The sequence below is a fragment of the Tetrao urogallus genome (genome assembly GCF_951394365.1).
Source record: "Tetrao urogallus genome assembly, chromosome: 6".
Lineage (NCBI taxonomy): Eukaryota > Metazoa > Chordata > Aves > Galliformes > Phasianidae > Tetrao > Tetrao urogallus.
This window is the reverse complement of record NC_136819.1, coordinates 35,848,006-35,864,583: the sequence shown is the minus strand read 5'-3', so window position 1 is coordinate 35,864,583 and position 16,578 is coordinate 35,848,006. Positions and strand designations below refer to the sequence as shown.

Here is a 16,578-nt window from a genome sequence, read left to right as displayed (position 1 = left end):
TGGCTCCATTAACCTTGAGCTAGTTAAGAGTCTTTTCTCTGAGAGTGAAGAAGAGAGAACGAGAGAGGAAGAGAAAGAGACGGGAAGCGTGGAGAGGAGGGGAGGGGTGGGGGAGAGAGAGGTTGGAGAATACACAACAGCAAAGCAACTGCAGAAATTAAAAGGTATACAGACAGTGGAAGCAGCATAAGGTGACATTACAGAGGAAGGCCACCACACAAAAACCACTAACCCCCAAGAATCACTGGTTCACTAGGACTGCAGGAATGGGACTTTACCACTCCAGACTAGAGATAAAGCACAGAGAAGACAAAGGACAAAACAACTACATTAGCTTAGTATATACTGCATATAGTAACACACATTGAAACTGCAATGGGACTGACAGCCAAGGACACTTACACATTGTACACATTACAGTTCTCACATCTGTTATTAGATGCCTTAACAAACAGCTGCCAAAGATGGAGTGGAAGAAGAATTTATATTTGACAGTCATTTGCAGTGTTTGACACTACACTGTGATTTCTGGCAATGAAGACAAAATAGGAGATTTCTTCTCTTTTACTTAATGTGCAGTTTTCAGTTGTAGTTATCTATTTCAAGCTTATTAACCCACTCTTTAGTTTTATAACATATTGGTTTCAACACTAGAAATAAGGAAAAAGCAACAAAAATACCCAAATCAAAGAACAAAAAGAAATTTACAACCTTCCCTCTATAACATTAAATGAAAAACAAAACATGTTAAATAGTTCTTCTGGTATTTTTTTTTTGTGGTTTTTTTCTTTTTTTTCTTTTTTCTTTTTACTCTGAAGTGTTATTTGATGTAGAATTAGCCTCAGTTACACTGAGAAAAAAAAAAAAAACACAAAAAAAAACCCAAAAGCAAAACAATATGCACCTAAGAAACTGCTCCTTGCATCAATTAAATTGAGTTTTTTATTTTTAAGCGCTTTTTGAAAAAGGCTTCCTGACCCATTTAAATTTAATGTGAGGCTATGCTTGTTAGTTTGGAGGTAAAAAATTTAAATCCTGCAGCAAATGTTAATGAGGGCTTTTGTCTTAACTAACCAAGGAGACTGCAGCACCCGACTATTGACCAGTACAGAACACATTCTTTTCAAAAAACCCAGCCCACAAGCTGCAAATTGTATGAAGATATTACAGATTAATAAATGATAGCACCATGGTTTTAGAAATTAAGTTAAAGTTTCAGTAATTAACATTTAGTCCAACTTTTCAACATTCTAGTCACAGGCCAGAAATTAACTTTTTAAGAACCCAAATTATTTTATGTGCAAGTAAGAAAATCTTAACCATAAAAAGAGAATTAAACTCTGCATAAAATTCTAAAATACTATCCCCTATTTTAAAGGAATTAGGAACAAAAACCCCTTTTCATTTGACTTAGTCAAACAGGGCACATTGTTTATGCTTGTCTCTTTTAATCTTGATCATATCAAGATCATTTTGAAGTAAAACCAATGGTTGTCACTTTAAAATCTCTTTACCACAACACTGAGTATTCTATGGCAGAGGCATACACATTAAAGGCATCTTAATAAAGATGCAAAGGAAAAAACACACATCTTAGAAGAAGACAAAATGGCAGGCAACTGGTACTTCAACTCTCTGAAGGCAAAAATAAAAAAATATCTTTACATTAAAGAATAAGTCAAGTTAAAGAGAAGGGGAATGAAATGGGGACTGTCATATTGAGAGAATAAACTGACCTGCTCGAATTCAAAGTGCTAGAATTAAAGGTCTAAATTAAAACATAGTCTATGCCTCAGAGCTTAACACTGAACACAGTATGTGGTCATATTTCAATCCTCTTTCCGTTCCAGAGTCTGTGTAGTATGAATGCCATTGCTGTACACAGGAAATGGAAGAGTGGAAAAAAGTCCTTCGGCAGTCGTGAACACATTCCCTGCAGGCATTTGGGTCAGACTGGCCCCACTCACAGCACTTCCAAATGGTCCCGACATATTGAGTCGGTGAACGTGGTGGTAGAGCATTTCCATCGGTGTTTTAGGATCCAGCCCAAAGCTGGGGCTGTTAACATCAACAAAGTTAACAGCGTGGGTGTTGGGGAGGAGGTTGCCCTGCATGGCTAAAGTAACTTCAGCTGGAGCATACCGAATAGTGCCAGTGGTGTAGACCCTCTGAGCAGCAGTGCTTGTTGCGGCAAGGGTTCCTGTTACCCTGTGAACCAAAGGAAGCACCACATTGCCTGCTTGCAACCTCTGAAGGGCTTCCAGATCCCCAGTGTACAACAAAGAGTTGGAAGTTGTGGGACCACCTGGGTGTTTATCCCTTGGAGATGCTGAAAGCGGGGGTGACAAAGGGTCAGAGGACACAGGAGCCAAGGCTGAGTTGGATGAGGTGCTGAACTGAGTTTTGCGGCTGGCAGTATTTTCAGTCCCTGGTGGGGTGAGAACAGAGTCTGGAATGGAGACATGTAAACTACTGCTGGCTTGGGGGGAAGGGAAGTGCTCGGAGCTGGGGGGCTTGGTCATACTGTAGGGTGATTCATTCCTTGAGATTTCCCTGTTGGGGGGGTAATTCCAAATACTGCTATCATTATCAAAATTGATAGGTTCTGAGATTTCTGTTTTAATTTTGAGCACTGAGGCACTGTTTGGCGACGAGAGCAGCTGGGGCTGGTCTACCAAAGCTGAGTCAAGTCCGTTTGGGCTTGAGGTGCTTGACAGCCTTCTCCTGGTCATGCTGCCTCCCTTTTGCTTTTTTCTTCTCTTCTTCCTCTTTTGATGTTTGCTAGAAGACTGGGCATTTACTTCCCCTGCACTGTCTGAGTCCTTGGCACTGTCCGAGGTCAGTGATTCACAGTTCTGCAACCGCAAGTCTGACTCACTCTCAACAAAACGCTCCACCTTGATCTGCATAGAACCAAGAGTGCCAAAACTGTCCTCAGGAGCTTTTTGATTCTCGAAGTCCGAATTCTCAAAGCTGTCATCACTGTCCCTGCTGTCCTGGTTGCTGGAGCTGTTCCCATCATCATTACAGTTCATTTCATTATCTGACTGATTTCCTGACTTTTTCCTGTCAGATTCAGGGTCTTCGCTGTTTTCTGACTGGTTTCCTTTCTCGTCTGACTTTGAGTTCTCATTGTCCTCTAAAGCAAAAGGAAAGTGAAACAAATCATTAGCAATGAGAATATAATATTACAGCCCAAATCTAGATTTCTACCTACCAATGAGGCATTCTCTTCTGTAGAGCCATGTTTATTTGCAATATGGTGTTGGCGGAGTTTTGATCACCATTAATCTCTCTGACCTGGGATTTTCAAGGCACTAAAGGCCTGTGCTATCTGTCTGGCCTGAATTTTTCTTGAGCATATACTAAGGCACCTTGGATGAGAAGCCCTTTATATCTGCTCTGTTGGTAAGAACTGTCTTTACAACTGTGAGCACGAGAGCCCTGTTTCACCTGAAGGAAGAGGAGTCAGTGAACAATCCCATTATGACCATTATGCTCTGATTATTGTTCTTTCACTTATGTGTTCTCCTCAAGTGGGAAGGCATCAAAATGTAGCACTATTAACTAATGAGGATTCTTAGTCATCTCATTTTCCTTCACCTTCACCACTTCGAAGAGACACAGCTATTCTGACTGCTGTGGAATTTCTGCCACTCTCCTCCAGTATTGAGAGGAGATGCAGGTCATATGTGTATAAATCTGAATGAATAAACCAGTTTAAACAATTTTGTTACGTTGCTAGCCTGGCTTTTCATATTCTCTTGAAGGGCAAGGAAAAAAAACACAGAAAAAAAGATTCAGGCAGCGAATTAAATTCTCGATTGATCCAAATCATCTAAGGGCCATTGAAAGCAGCCCATCTACAGCACTGAGAAGCTGTCACTCTTCTTGCCTGAATTCTTTCAGTTGTATTTTAGATTTTTTTTACCTAATTTGAATACGGATGAGATAAACACTCTAGTCCACTGGACTCATGAGAATGAATACTCTCCATTATCATGCTGTGTTTGAAAGGGTCACAAAAGGCTTCAGGAGACCCCGTCTTTTACAAAACAGCCAGATATCTATTGGGAAATAAAAGATTTCTTTTTTTTCCACTCATCAGGGCCAAGTATTCCCCTTTCAGTACATTTGTGTTTGAGAGGGGAAGGGGCAGTTTTCTTTTACAGAATGGTTACTCCTGAAGCCATGTTAATACCAAAAGAGCTGGAAACGCTGGAGCAGGTAGGCCTGATGGGGAAGCTGCCTGAGGATTCAGGGCAATACACTTTGTATTAATTTCAAGTAAGTTGCTTGGAGAGACTTCTGCTTGAGTCATTAACAACAGAGAGACCTCTCATTTTGAAAAACAAAACCCACAGAAACAAATGAAGAGCCACAACACTCCAAACTGCAGCCATCTGGGTCTGAGTTTCACTTATAATTTTTAAAGATGTTGTCTTCTAGACCTGATTTCTAGTTGGACAAGTGTGGGTTTATGGTGAAGGATTCTAAAACTGCACAAAATTTGTCTGGGATTTTATCAGAGCTTGAACTGAACTTGTTGGTTGCATCCAATACAGTGCTCTGATTTCAGATCCCTTGCAATTTCTGTTTAATTATTTTGCAAGAAACAACCCTTTCTTTTGCTGTCTAGTAAGGCTTGTAGACATCTTCTAGGATGTACACATCTCTGCACCATTAAAGAATACCCTCTTGGTCTGAGTCAGCCTTAGGAGTTATGACCATATGTGTATATCTCACCTGGAGAAACTTAGAGTGCTCATGAGAAATGCAAACTTTTCTTCACATGTGTGCTCTTTGGCTATTTAGAAACAAGACAGTATAAAGGAAGCACACACAGTAGTGCTTTTTTCCAATTTTGGTTCTTCTTTTCTTTTTTAAATGTTATCATATATATGTGCTGCAGTCAAGTAACCTCAACTTGGGCCATGGACAAACATTTTCCTTTAAAAGCCAGTTAATCTGTACCTGGGCATGTATAATCACAGTGAATCATCTGTGCATGGACCATTTGTAAAACTAATTTATATATTAAGTTTGATAATTACATTTAGCTTTTAAAACATAGCTGAATCCTAGACCTTAAGAGCTTAGAAAAAAGTGCTTGAACCTATACCTTCCAATAAATTGTAATTATTTTAACCCAAGGAGACCCTAAAACCTTGCAGTCTTCGTTGTTCCCCAGTGAAACTAATAATAATAAAAAAAAGCATTTCTATAAGAAAAAAGGTCATGGAGACTGATGGTGGATATTTATGTTCAGAAAGTTTGACTGCTTTTGAAATATAAAAACTATAATTATATTCAACAGTTACAATTCCATGGTCTTTCATGAGGCAAACACCTCTTTATGAAGCTTAGCTGGAGACCCAAATATTTTGTTCAGTGCAGCGTAGGCAAGGATGTAGCCACAGAATTAATAGAAACTTTGAGGAAATTGAGATACTGTGAAAATGCTGAGGTTATTAAAATATTGTCTTGGATTTCTTCAAACAACTTAATTCTACAGGATTTTTTGCTGTTGTAACAAAACACTCCTTGAGAAACATTGAGAAGCTGTTGGAAAGGCAACCATGTGGCTCTCATGTCATGGACCTTTTGTGACTATAAAGAAGGATACATCATTTGTGTTACCTGAATTGTCCTTTGAGTCTGATTCAGAGTCAGAGGTCTCTGAGGATTCTGAGGTTTTCTCTGGCAGATGAGGAAGTTGTGCAATATCCATGGGAGTGTCCTTGTACTCTGGGTTACTGAAGAAGAGACAGCATATACAACCACAATTGGATGATTTGTAGTTGCATGTTTTTTCTTCTTTACATATCAGAGAACATAAATAGAAAGAATAGCAGAGCAAACACAAAACCATATGTTTTTGTTTCCTTAGAGCTTTACAGCAGGGATTTTATGAAGGTATGTTAATAGTCTGTCAAATAATTATGTTGATCAGGTATAAAAACTGTTTCATTCTAGTGAAGTTTCAGAGCTAAGAAAGTATTCTTACCAAAGTGGGACACAGTGGTTTGTATGATATCTGACATACTGTGCCATCATTGAACAACAGAATATTTCTATTTCAACTCCATCCATTACTGTGCTTGGAAATACAAGGAGTGTGCTGTAACTTTTCCAACCTGTTTCTCTTCCACCACCAACATCTATTAGAATTATCTCTGTAAAAATATATTAACCTTCCCAGGGCCATTTTAACAAGTGATTTTTCTCAACAAACAGATCATGCACAAAATTAGTAAGAAGGTGATCGGTTAGGGCTAGAGGAAATGACCACTACTTAAAAGAGCTCGGCCAGGAGATAACTAAAAAGGATATATATATGCTTAAATATATATAGATTTAAAATACTGCACACATGGATCCACATCACCAAGAAACTGTAAGCAACCACTCTATGACAGATGCACATATGCATGTTAAGATGCATATGTTAGGGATAAAGAACTGTCAACACACCCATTATAATCATATCTTCAGCTGCTCATGTGGTGCTCACCTGTGACTTGTTAGCAACGAACACGACTGCAATGCAAAAAAGCTACACTAACAGAGAAACTGAAGAAAATGCTAAGCCTTTTCCTGGTTTGCACTTTCCAAAATGTGTTCCTTTTCCAAACCAGTGCAAAGAGAGAGGAACACAGCTGCACAAAAGTGGCATTGGAATGTTGAAAATAAACAAAGTCTTTAATCATTTTTGAATAGATGAACATTTCTAAGCAACTCAAATTCCTTCCCCGTGATAGAGCAGAAAATCTGCAGTCCTGTGTAGAACAATGTGAGGCAGGACTAGGGGTGACTGACACACTATCACAATGACACTGTGCCCATATTCAGTCTATTACAGCGTAGTGAGAAAATTCAGAGTTCACACAGCTCACACTGAAATGCCATTCATACAATTACCATCTTTATGGTTTTGTCCTGACAAAGTGACTTTATTCTGTTGCATCCCAGGGCAGTCCCCAAATTTGCCCCCTGTAAGCAAAAGATGCTTGAGGGCTTTCACACTGCGAATAACAAGTTGCTGGAACAAGAACAGCATTAATCCTCCCTGACGCTATAATTAGTCTATCTCTTTGCAGACAGCTGAATCGTACTTTCTAATGCATGGAAATGTATATAGACCAGTCTACTCTGGCTCAGAGTAGACCTAATTATGCCTTGATCTGCCATTAAAATATGGTTTGGACCCTTCGTGGATTCCAGTACTAAGATAAATCTAAATTAAAAATACAAATTAACTGAAGAAATTAATCTTTCTCTAGCAAACCAGTGAAGGGAATGTAGTAGAAAAGTCAATTTTGGAAGCAGTCTTGAGTAAGACCACACTGTTTCTCTCCTTTTTTTTTTTGTTAGATTTAGTCTTTTGCTACAGAAAATAATTTCATAGAACATTTAAGGATTGAGTTCAGAAACTGTCTGAAAAGCAGCAAAGGGGGCAGAGGCAACTGTTTATATTTTTTTTAATAGAAAATGAATACATTTCTGAGCAGTATGAAGCCCTGTTAGTATTGGGACATTGAAGGTGTACTTCCAGTGCAGAATTGGCAGGCTCAAGCTGAACTCTTGAAATGCCGCATTCTGCCTCTCTCTTGCAGGCTCAGCTAACACTTTACTCTGTGGATGATGAGCATCCACTTTTTTTAAAGAAGACACAAAAATTGAAGGATAAGGATATCTTTGGAAACATCCATGCTTAATCATAGCAGGGCAGAAGCAACTAACACCAGTCAGATTACACTCCATCTCCATGGAAGGTTTCTCATGGGCTCCCTCAGTGCTCTCCCGCTGGGGGTTGCTTCCCTCTCTTCCTCAATAGGGATATCAAAAGTAATTCAACATGCAAGTTTAGGCAGGCATGGGCTTGCTGGAGTTGGCATAAAGTCACACTCTAACCCCTGCAGATCACTTTGAGCTCTCACAGCATCAAAGGGAATGTAGCAAACCACGACAAGCAATTTAAAAGGAGAACAGGTCAGAAAATGACAATTGCATTTCTCAACAATCTCAAGGTTTCAAATTTTATTTGTTTTGTTTGCTCTGGAATGAAACAGAAAATCTCCCAATCTTATTGAACACTTAACAGGACAGAATGTGTTGAAAAGTATTTTCAGATGAGAAAGGTCAGGTTTATAATTCACTGTCTCTCACTGGCTGTTGGCCTTCCCTTGAGCTCAGAAACCTGTCCTTTGAAAACACTTGTGCTTGGTAAAACAGAATTTTTCAGGGAAGAATCTTTCACTGTTTTGGTTTCAAACAATCTTAAAAACTACTTTTGCTTGTGAATCCTATTTTGCAGTTTTAAAAGTGAATACCATCAAATAGTTATAAGAGTAACACATTGTTTCAAGATTTTTCTTCTGAGAAAATTCTGCTTTTCAGAGTGAGAGCTGAATATTTTTCAGAGACACCTTTCTTTTTCATAGTCGTCTAGGAAGTTTGCTTCCATGCATTTTTAGTAACCAAATAAACCAGTGTCCAGCACTTCATACCATATTTTATAATACAGCCACTGCAAGTTGGTGTGAATTTTCTACATTTCAGCTCAGGTTGGGTAGACTTCAGGACAGTGAAGGCATGCAGTAAAATGATGGAAGGTTTACGTGAATGCTAAAGCAGCATAATTCAAAAATATTCCAGTGTACTGAGATGTGACAGATTTCTTAATACATTCAACCAAATAGCAGACCATAGGAAAAAATTGTTTTCATTAGTACTCTACAGCAAGCAATTGTTTTTTCCTAAAACTCTCACAAGCACAGTTAAGCAATAGAGAGAGCAGTTCAAGAGAGAAGGGATTGGAAGATGTACCTGAGAAGGTAATTGACCCAGATGATATTTTTCTCACTTGCATTCTTGGCATTGACAGCTATGGTTGCACTAGACTGTATCCAGATATAACCTCCATTCTTCTGCATCCAGCGGTAATACTTTGTTACACACTGACCCTTATTTAACACTGGGGAAAAATACAAGTAGAATAGAAACAAGATATATTGCATATTAGAACTGTAGTAAAATGATCTGCATTGTACAACATCCAACATGTTTGAGCAAAAGATTCTGAACTTCGTTTAGGTTTAATGAGATGGCAAATGGCATCTGATGCTCAGTATAATGGCTTGTATGCTTTACAAGCTTTTAAAGTTTACTTTTAATCAGGTTTTGGAAACTCTAGTGAAAGAAGTGAAAAGAACTACAAATCTCTTTGGCTCACAGAATACTTATTGCTATGTGGACATTTTCAATGCACTCAAACTGTAAGAAAGAAAAAGAAAAAAAAGAGGCAAATTTATATGTGATTTATTCATAGCTCCTAGGTAGACCTCTTTGAGATTCTGGATATTTGAAAGGTTTGGGAAGATACTCTACCCCTGCTGCTTTGATCATTTCTCCTTATTGCAGGCGATATCAACTACTGAACTTATACATCTGTTTCTTTGATCTTGTCAAACAGAATTTACAGTTCTCAGATGAACCAAATCTCCACTGGTCAGTAGGGGGAAAGTCTTGGGAGAATTTACTTCTACCCGAGCAAAGTAAATCCACCAGCAGACTGAGAAAGAGGCCTAAGGGAAGCACAGAATGACTTGGTTAGAGCCAAAGAGTGACAGCTCTCTCCAATGTTTGAAATATGCTAAGAAACAGAGAAACAAGTAAAAGAAATCAGTAATGTGAAACGATGCTATTATATGCTTGCAGAAAGAAGGCTTAAAAATACAGATGTTTAAAGTAACACTTCAACCAAAATATTGCCAAATTGAAATGGATTTGCTTTGTGCCTGATGCCACAGTGTCAGGAAAATGGGATGAAATGCAAATGTTTCAAAGGATGGACGCTGCATAGTTTTAAAGAAAATCTAAACTATACAAAATCTGGGTACTATTGTTACATGAATGCTTGCTCTTGTCTGCAATTCTCACTAATCCTGTGAAGCTTTGTACACTAGAGGGCACTGTGCATTCGTATACTCCTTTTGCTTTTGTCATGTCCTTGTCTCCGTCTGCTAAAATGAAAAACCTCTAACTGCTGTAATAAATTTGGCTAAATTAGCTGCTAAATGGTTATCTCAAGTAATATGTATTTGCATTAATCATCTTGCTCTAAACCAGAACAAGCCAGAGTCCTAAAGATGTAGTAAATTCATATTGTCCATTTAATTACGGCTAATAAGTGCTTCATATACAATGGTTTCATGAAGTACATTTCTATTTTTTTATTTTTTATTTTTTGCAAAGGGAAAAGAAAAAAGTCACTTTCGAAAAGAGTAAGTATTTAAGGCAGTTAAAGTTCGTGCCATAAATGTGACAAATTATACTTTGGAGCTTTCAAGTTAACCAAATGTCTATACCCCTAATTATACATTTCTGTGTATCTGTATCTAGATCCCTGTACGATCCCTGTACATATATCTACAGAAAAAGGACATTTACAGAGGCAGCCCTACATACGCGGATTTTTTCCTACCTCGGATACCTCATAATTGCCCATAGTGGATATTTGAAAGTCAAGGTGAGTCACTATACAGTGACTTGACACAGCAATCCTGCACAGTGATAATTATGGAGACCCAGATCCTCTAGTCCTTTAAGTCCATTTCATTCTGGACATTTCCTCCTTCAGTACCTCTTACATTGGTTGTAAGAGGTACATTGGCACCACTGGAAAAGTCTGTGTCATGAGCTGCACTGAGCATTCATTTCAGAGCTATGGAAAGAGGGAAAACTAAAACCTTACAAGCCATTTCTGAAGGAAAATGTGCTTTTTTAAGCCAGAATTCAATGTATAGGTGCTGCATGCAAAAAATCTACAGACAGAGTTCAGGCTCTCGAACTACTGAGCGCCCAAAGAAAATCTGAAATACTATCTTGAAAATAGGCTTTCCATGAAGTTCATGTTCCTCTCTATTTGGCCAGCTCAGATATATTGCCACATACATAGAATTTTTCTCCCTGTAACTGTCTAAGGCACATTTCATATGAGAGATTTGTGGACCATGCTCTTGAGGAAGTCCCCACGATTCAATATAAAAATTCTCTCTGTAAAGAGATTGTCTGGCAGACCAGCTGTGCTGTGCTGTGCTGCTGAATCTGGTTCTTACATCCTTTGAGAGTATACTGGATAGACTCAACCCAGGTTTGAAAGATCATACTGTAGCTTGGAAAAAAAAATTCTCAATGTGATGCAAGAGAAAGAATGAAAACATCTGATATGTTTTCTAATTTATAGTATTATTTAAGGATCTTCAGTTTACAGGTATGGGGAGTCCATTAATAAAGTTACTGGTTTTGAGAATAAATGAAGTACAGAATTAGTCCAACTTAAGCTGTGCTTTTGAAGTTATGTTTTGTTACTAGTAACAGATAACCCATTTCAGTTTAGCATAAATTTAGGAAAATATAATAGCATTTGGATCACATTCTGAGGTTAATCAGAATGTATTTAAGACAATTCCCTTACTGAATTCAGGTCTGTGTTTTTGTATACTGAGAAATACAGAGTTTTAAGTTTCTGTTTGTTACCAAAATTGCTAGCAAAACTGTTTTCTATTTAGAAAAACATACATGGAATATCCAGCCTGGCAGACAAAGTATGTGGGAAAGTAAGACTTGGGACCGCATCAGTGGGATTTCTCAGATGACTGAAGTTGGATGCGATTGTGCAGGATTGGGTATATCAGCCTATTTGTAAGAACAGCACAAAAGGTGACTTCTCTTACAGACTTTGTTTCTCCTGCCAATACATGCATGTCTCCAAAATGTTAATGGAAGTTACGTACTTATAACAGAGAGGAGAAAAAAGACCTTGTTACCAAGCCAAGTTGTATGGAAATATAGAGAAATCTTTCAAACACTGACTTCTCAGCTAAATAGCTGTCAGGAGCAATTTTTACAGTCAGTATAACTGTGAGGAAGAGAATGAAAATTCTACACACTAGGAAAAAGAAAACACATAATTATACATATATATGTATATATACACACGTATCTATATAAAACCTTTAGTCAAAGTTAATTACTGAGGGCTAATGTTTTAAAATGAGTGACATATTCCCTAAAATGGTAGATGTTAAACTTGTATAAAATTTGCTTAGACATTACTTACTCAGCTTCAATTCAGTGGTTAGCATGCAAGAAATGCACAGTACGTAATGCTAAAAACTAAATTAAAAATCTCACTTGTTTCTCAAAGTATGAATATATTGCTATGTACACTGTTCCCAACAGAGGGATTTCAGTTTTCCTTGGTAGCTTTGTGCTCAGCAATATACTTGTAGCAGTGCAGCAAAGGAGGGGGGAGAAGAAGAAACAGTCAGTGTTCTTTGCAGGAACCTATTTCTGTTCAGAAATCAAAATAAATCAGTACAAGTTTGTCTTCAGAAATATGGTTACAAAAGGAAAAAGAACATGGTTTCTTCCTGTGAGGCTGTTCTGAGAAATCAAAGCCAAAGCTTCTAAATAGTGAGTTGTGTTTTAAAAGAAGGAAGTAGCTTAATTCAGTTTGAAGAGGAGATGAAGAAATTGTATATCAAAAGCAGTCTTTTAGCAAGGTCTCTTACAAAAGGACATTCTACTCATGCGCGTATGCATTTAAAAGCTACACTATATTGCGTATTCAGGTAAGTATTGAGTAAATAGGAAATGATGAGATCATCTTACATATTCACACAGCCTCACAAAGAGGTTCTTTATAATTAGTGAAAATATTGAGGTTACATCTGCTGTGCTATTCAGCCTTCTCCTTGTAATACCTTTATCAATGACTGAATATAGTATTGATACTAAATTCCTGTTGTAATAAACTTATAAAAGTGTTTTTAATTTACTGCAATAGAATGAAAATGCCATATTTAATACCACAGTTGGATACTTAGCTACAGCCACAAGTACTCTTTCTACATTCACAAAACTGGCAGACGAAACATGAAAAGGAATACTGACTCTTTAATCTCTACTTCTCCACCTAAGGCCCAAGGCAAGCTGACAGGGTAACTTGCTCTGGAAACAGAGGGTTTTTTTTTTTTTTTTTAATTCTGGATTACTTTTTCTTCTCTTTTTGAAAACTGTGGGCTATAGGGGAATGAGCCTGGCATAGACTTAAAACAAGAACCAGTTTCTTTATCTGAAAAGTTACAGTCCTTGATACTTACAGGAAGGTCATTTTCAAAACCCACAGGAAAAATAGCATCACAGCCAGAAAGAGTGCATTAAGTGCCTTATTTGCTTGTAACAGAGACAGTTTTTCATTTATAACAGCTCCGAGGATCAAGTGATGTCTTTGATGTTCTAAGGACTTTTCTATAGATTTTGCAATTAGTGAGTTAGATGTTTTAAATAGTAGGCATACACAGACTGGATTTTAGCAATGAGAACAAAGGACTGAACAATATTTAGTAATGCCGAGTTATATCTGGTACTTAAACAAAATTATGAGATAAATAATGAAAGACCCATAGATACACTACGAGCAAACATGTCATCTCTGCAAACACTTTGATTTATCATTTCCTACACTGGGTGGGGTGAACATAAGGGGATGTAAGCAAAGCTTGTGCACAAATTTGCTCTCTACACAGCAGGCTGAAAGCATTGCTTCCACAGCAGGTTGCTCGGGCAAAAATGACACCATTCTGTCACTGATGTCCCCATGGATCATATTGCTATATCTCCCCTTACTGCAAATAGCTGCTTACCAGCCCTGGGATATTTCCAGTCTCTCATCAGAACATCTTTTTAGGTTTGGGTAGAATTTGGTGTATTGTGTCAATAACACTTACTTTCTGAGACCTTGGCTGCTAACTTGCTGTTGGTATTATGCAGTAATACTTGCTTATCTCATCTTTTCCAAAGTCGAGTGGGAAAGAGCAGGTTCTATTCCTGAAGGAAAACTATATACTGGTACCCAAACTCGCATCTAACTCCTCCATTAACATGAAATTGTTTTAAGCATATGCATTCACTCTCAAAATGCTGTGCATGGCAATTGATTGCTTACTTCTGCAGTATGTAATATTGCTAAATCATCCAGCGTGAGGATGCTACATACTTAAACACCTGACAAATTAGGCAAAAATAAGGATTAACAACCTTGCTGGAAAAAATTTTTTAAGTGAAACCAAAACCTCTACTCAAGGATGTAATCAACCGTTTAGAAAAACTGAACTTTTTTTTTCTCCTCCTCCTTACATGGTGGCTAATACATACCATTACCCATGGTCCATCACTTAAAAATTGTCTTCTTATCCTGAAAACTTATGTTTAACAATAACTATTATCAAGAATATACCATGCCAGGTAGGATGTTTATTTTAAAATATTACATAGATATTGAACAAATGTAATAGACTCATGACAGTCATACTATCTAATTCAGTGTATCACCGGATGCACTCTTATGGAAGATTACAATATGTATATCAGAAAACTCTTCTTTATACAGATAGAAATGATGTAAATAAACTATATTTATTTAATAATAAAATGGATTGAAAAATAAACTCCAGATTTTTTCCACCTAAGATTCTCTAGGTTTTCTTTTCCCCTTCTTAACTTTTCCTCTCCCATGTGATTTGTCTGTCTCCCTGTGACTTTTAAAACTTCAATTCTGCCATAAAGTGATTTCCTTCTGCTAATATTGAAACGGTCCTTTAGAAACTCAAGCCTGCTTTGAACACCAACTTCAGACAGAACTTCCATTATCATTAATGAACTCTGTCTGTTCAAACTGGAGGGGAAAATGAAATCCCAGATCCAAATTTTGCCTTCAGGTACTAAAATGCAACATCAGAGGAGAAATTTGGCCCTGCTTGCTCAAGAAGCTTAAATCTGTTCTCCATCTCTCCAGTAATATTAATGTCCATCATATGAAAATCTATGTAAGATTAATGACTTTAGAACATAACCCTTTCCATGCCAAATTTATCAGTGAATTATACACAGCTATATCTCCTACAAATAGGAAACAGTGGCTTCAGAGAGGCTGATCAGAACACAGAAGCAGATTGGCAACTATATTAATTTTCCTTCTGAATTTCATACATTAAAGATGGCCTGTTTTGAGTGAAAGGATACTATCCTTTAAACTATGCTTTTGTTTATGGATTGAGTCTCTGTATGGATGCTTGTACTGAGCAAAATGAATATAGTTTTCTCAGCTTAGACACTGCAGGAAAGAGATCAGTACAGTGTCATGGTGGCATGGCACAACTGAATGTCTGAATGCCTTTAAACCCACAAAGATTTATCATCATCTCACTATTGGCAGTGAATGACATAAGGCATATTTAAAACATAGTGCCCTTTTTAAACCTGATCACTGTAAAAAGAATAATAATTATTAAAAATCTCAGCAAAACTTCAAGCCCTAGAAAGATACCTTAGCAATACTCTCCCTTTGCCCTCAACTCATATAAAATAAGAATAAAATAATGTCTGAATAAATAAGTTTCTTATGATCACAGAACCAATGCCTAACAGTCTGTGCAGGTTAGTTACAAAGGCTTCAGATGATTGGCAGGGCATTCGCAAAATCCCCACTGGGCCAAAGTCTCAGACAGAGGCCCACTTGCTTTGTAAGTTACCAGATATCAAAAAAATAATATTGATCCACCACTGACCACATTGCACATGGATATCAAGACTACAGGTGATTTATGCAGGTTCTTTTACAGGAGTGCTAATAAGTTCTGTTGCCACACTATCTCGTATTTGATATGTGCTACAGATTTTACTGATACTATTTTCATATCCTTCTGGCTTTGGAAACAGTCTCCCTCAGAGACAATAGGTCAACTGCCCAGACCTTTGAAAAAGAAAAAAGAACAGAAAAAAAGAGAAACGTAGTGCTAATGTATTTCTGAAACTCCAGAAAGATCTGTAACAGCCTCTTCATACATTAGCATAGTTTCATTTCAGGATGCAGTATTTCACAGCCTATGAAATTACAAAAAAAATGTTACATTGTCCCTGGATTTTCAATGGAGCAACACTCACTCTGCTTCTAACTTACTTTATAAAGTAATGTTTTTAGTCTCAATAATCTCAGAGTGAATCTCAACAGCAAAGGTAAAGGATATGTGACTGGAAGTACTTTTCCCCTTCCTTTCTAAAATGGCATACATTTATAGAGGTGCAGCCAGATGGCAGGTAGCAAAGTGATGACAAAAATAATTTAGTGGTCAGAGTGAAGGTAACGCTCCTGGAGATACATGATAAAATCTTATATATTCCTCTCTTTTTAGATATTCCCACAGCCTTGCAATTCACCATGTTGTTCTGCAATCTATCATAACATGAATATCAAAGAAGTATAAATTAATCAATGGGTTGGAAATTTTGAGCACAAAAAATCTGTAGAAAAAAATAAAGAAAATGGTTAAGGGAGTAACTGGCAAATCAAGCTCTACTTACAAAGCCAGTCCTACATGCATTTGTAATAGGAATGCAAGTAGGAGAAGAAGCTAGGTGTAATTTTCAGCTGACCAATGCACTAGGATAGAAGCCCATTACAGTGGCTTCAAATGAAAATTGAACTTATATTTGGAGCTTAAAAAAGGACTT

At 37.4% G+C, this 16,578-nt stretch overlaps 1 protein-coding gene across 6 annotated transcripts in view; it reads right to left on the bottom strand.

The window, feature by feature from the left end:
- Window positions 1-1,829: 1,829 nt before the first annotated feature.
- NPAS3 (neuronal PAS domain protein 3) overlaps window positions 1,830-16,578 on the bottom strand; it is a gene marked incomplete at both ends in the record, with an annotated part of 595,119 nt that continues 580,370 nt past the window's right edge. For 5 of the 6 annotated variants that reach the window (XM_079537679.1, XM_079537680.1, XM_079537681.1 and 2 more), the window contains 3 exons: window positions 1,830-3,137; window positions 5,627-5,756; window positions 8,830-8,977. In XM_079537679.1, coding sequence (XP_079393805.1) covers window positions 1,830-3,137; window positions 5,627-5,756; window positions 8,830-8,977 — 1,586 coding nt within the window. Of the gene's footprint in view, window positions 3,140-5,626; window positions 5,757-8,829; window positions 8,978-16,578 lie in introns of all 6 variants that reach the window. The other variant, XM_079537684.1, reaches the window with a different exon arrangement.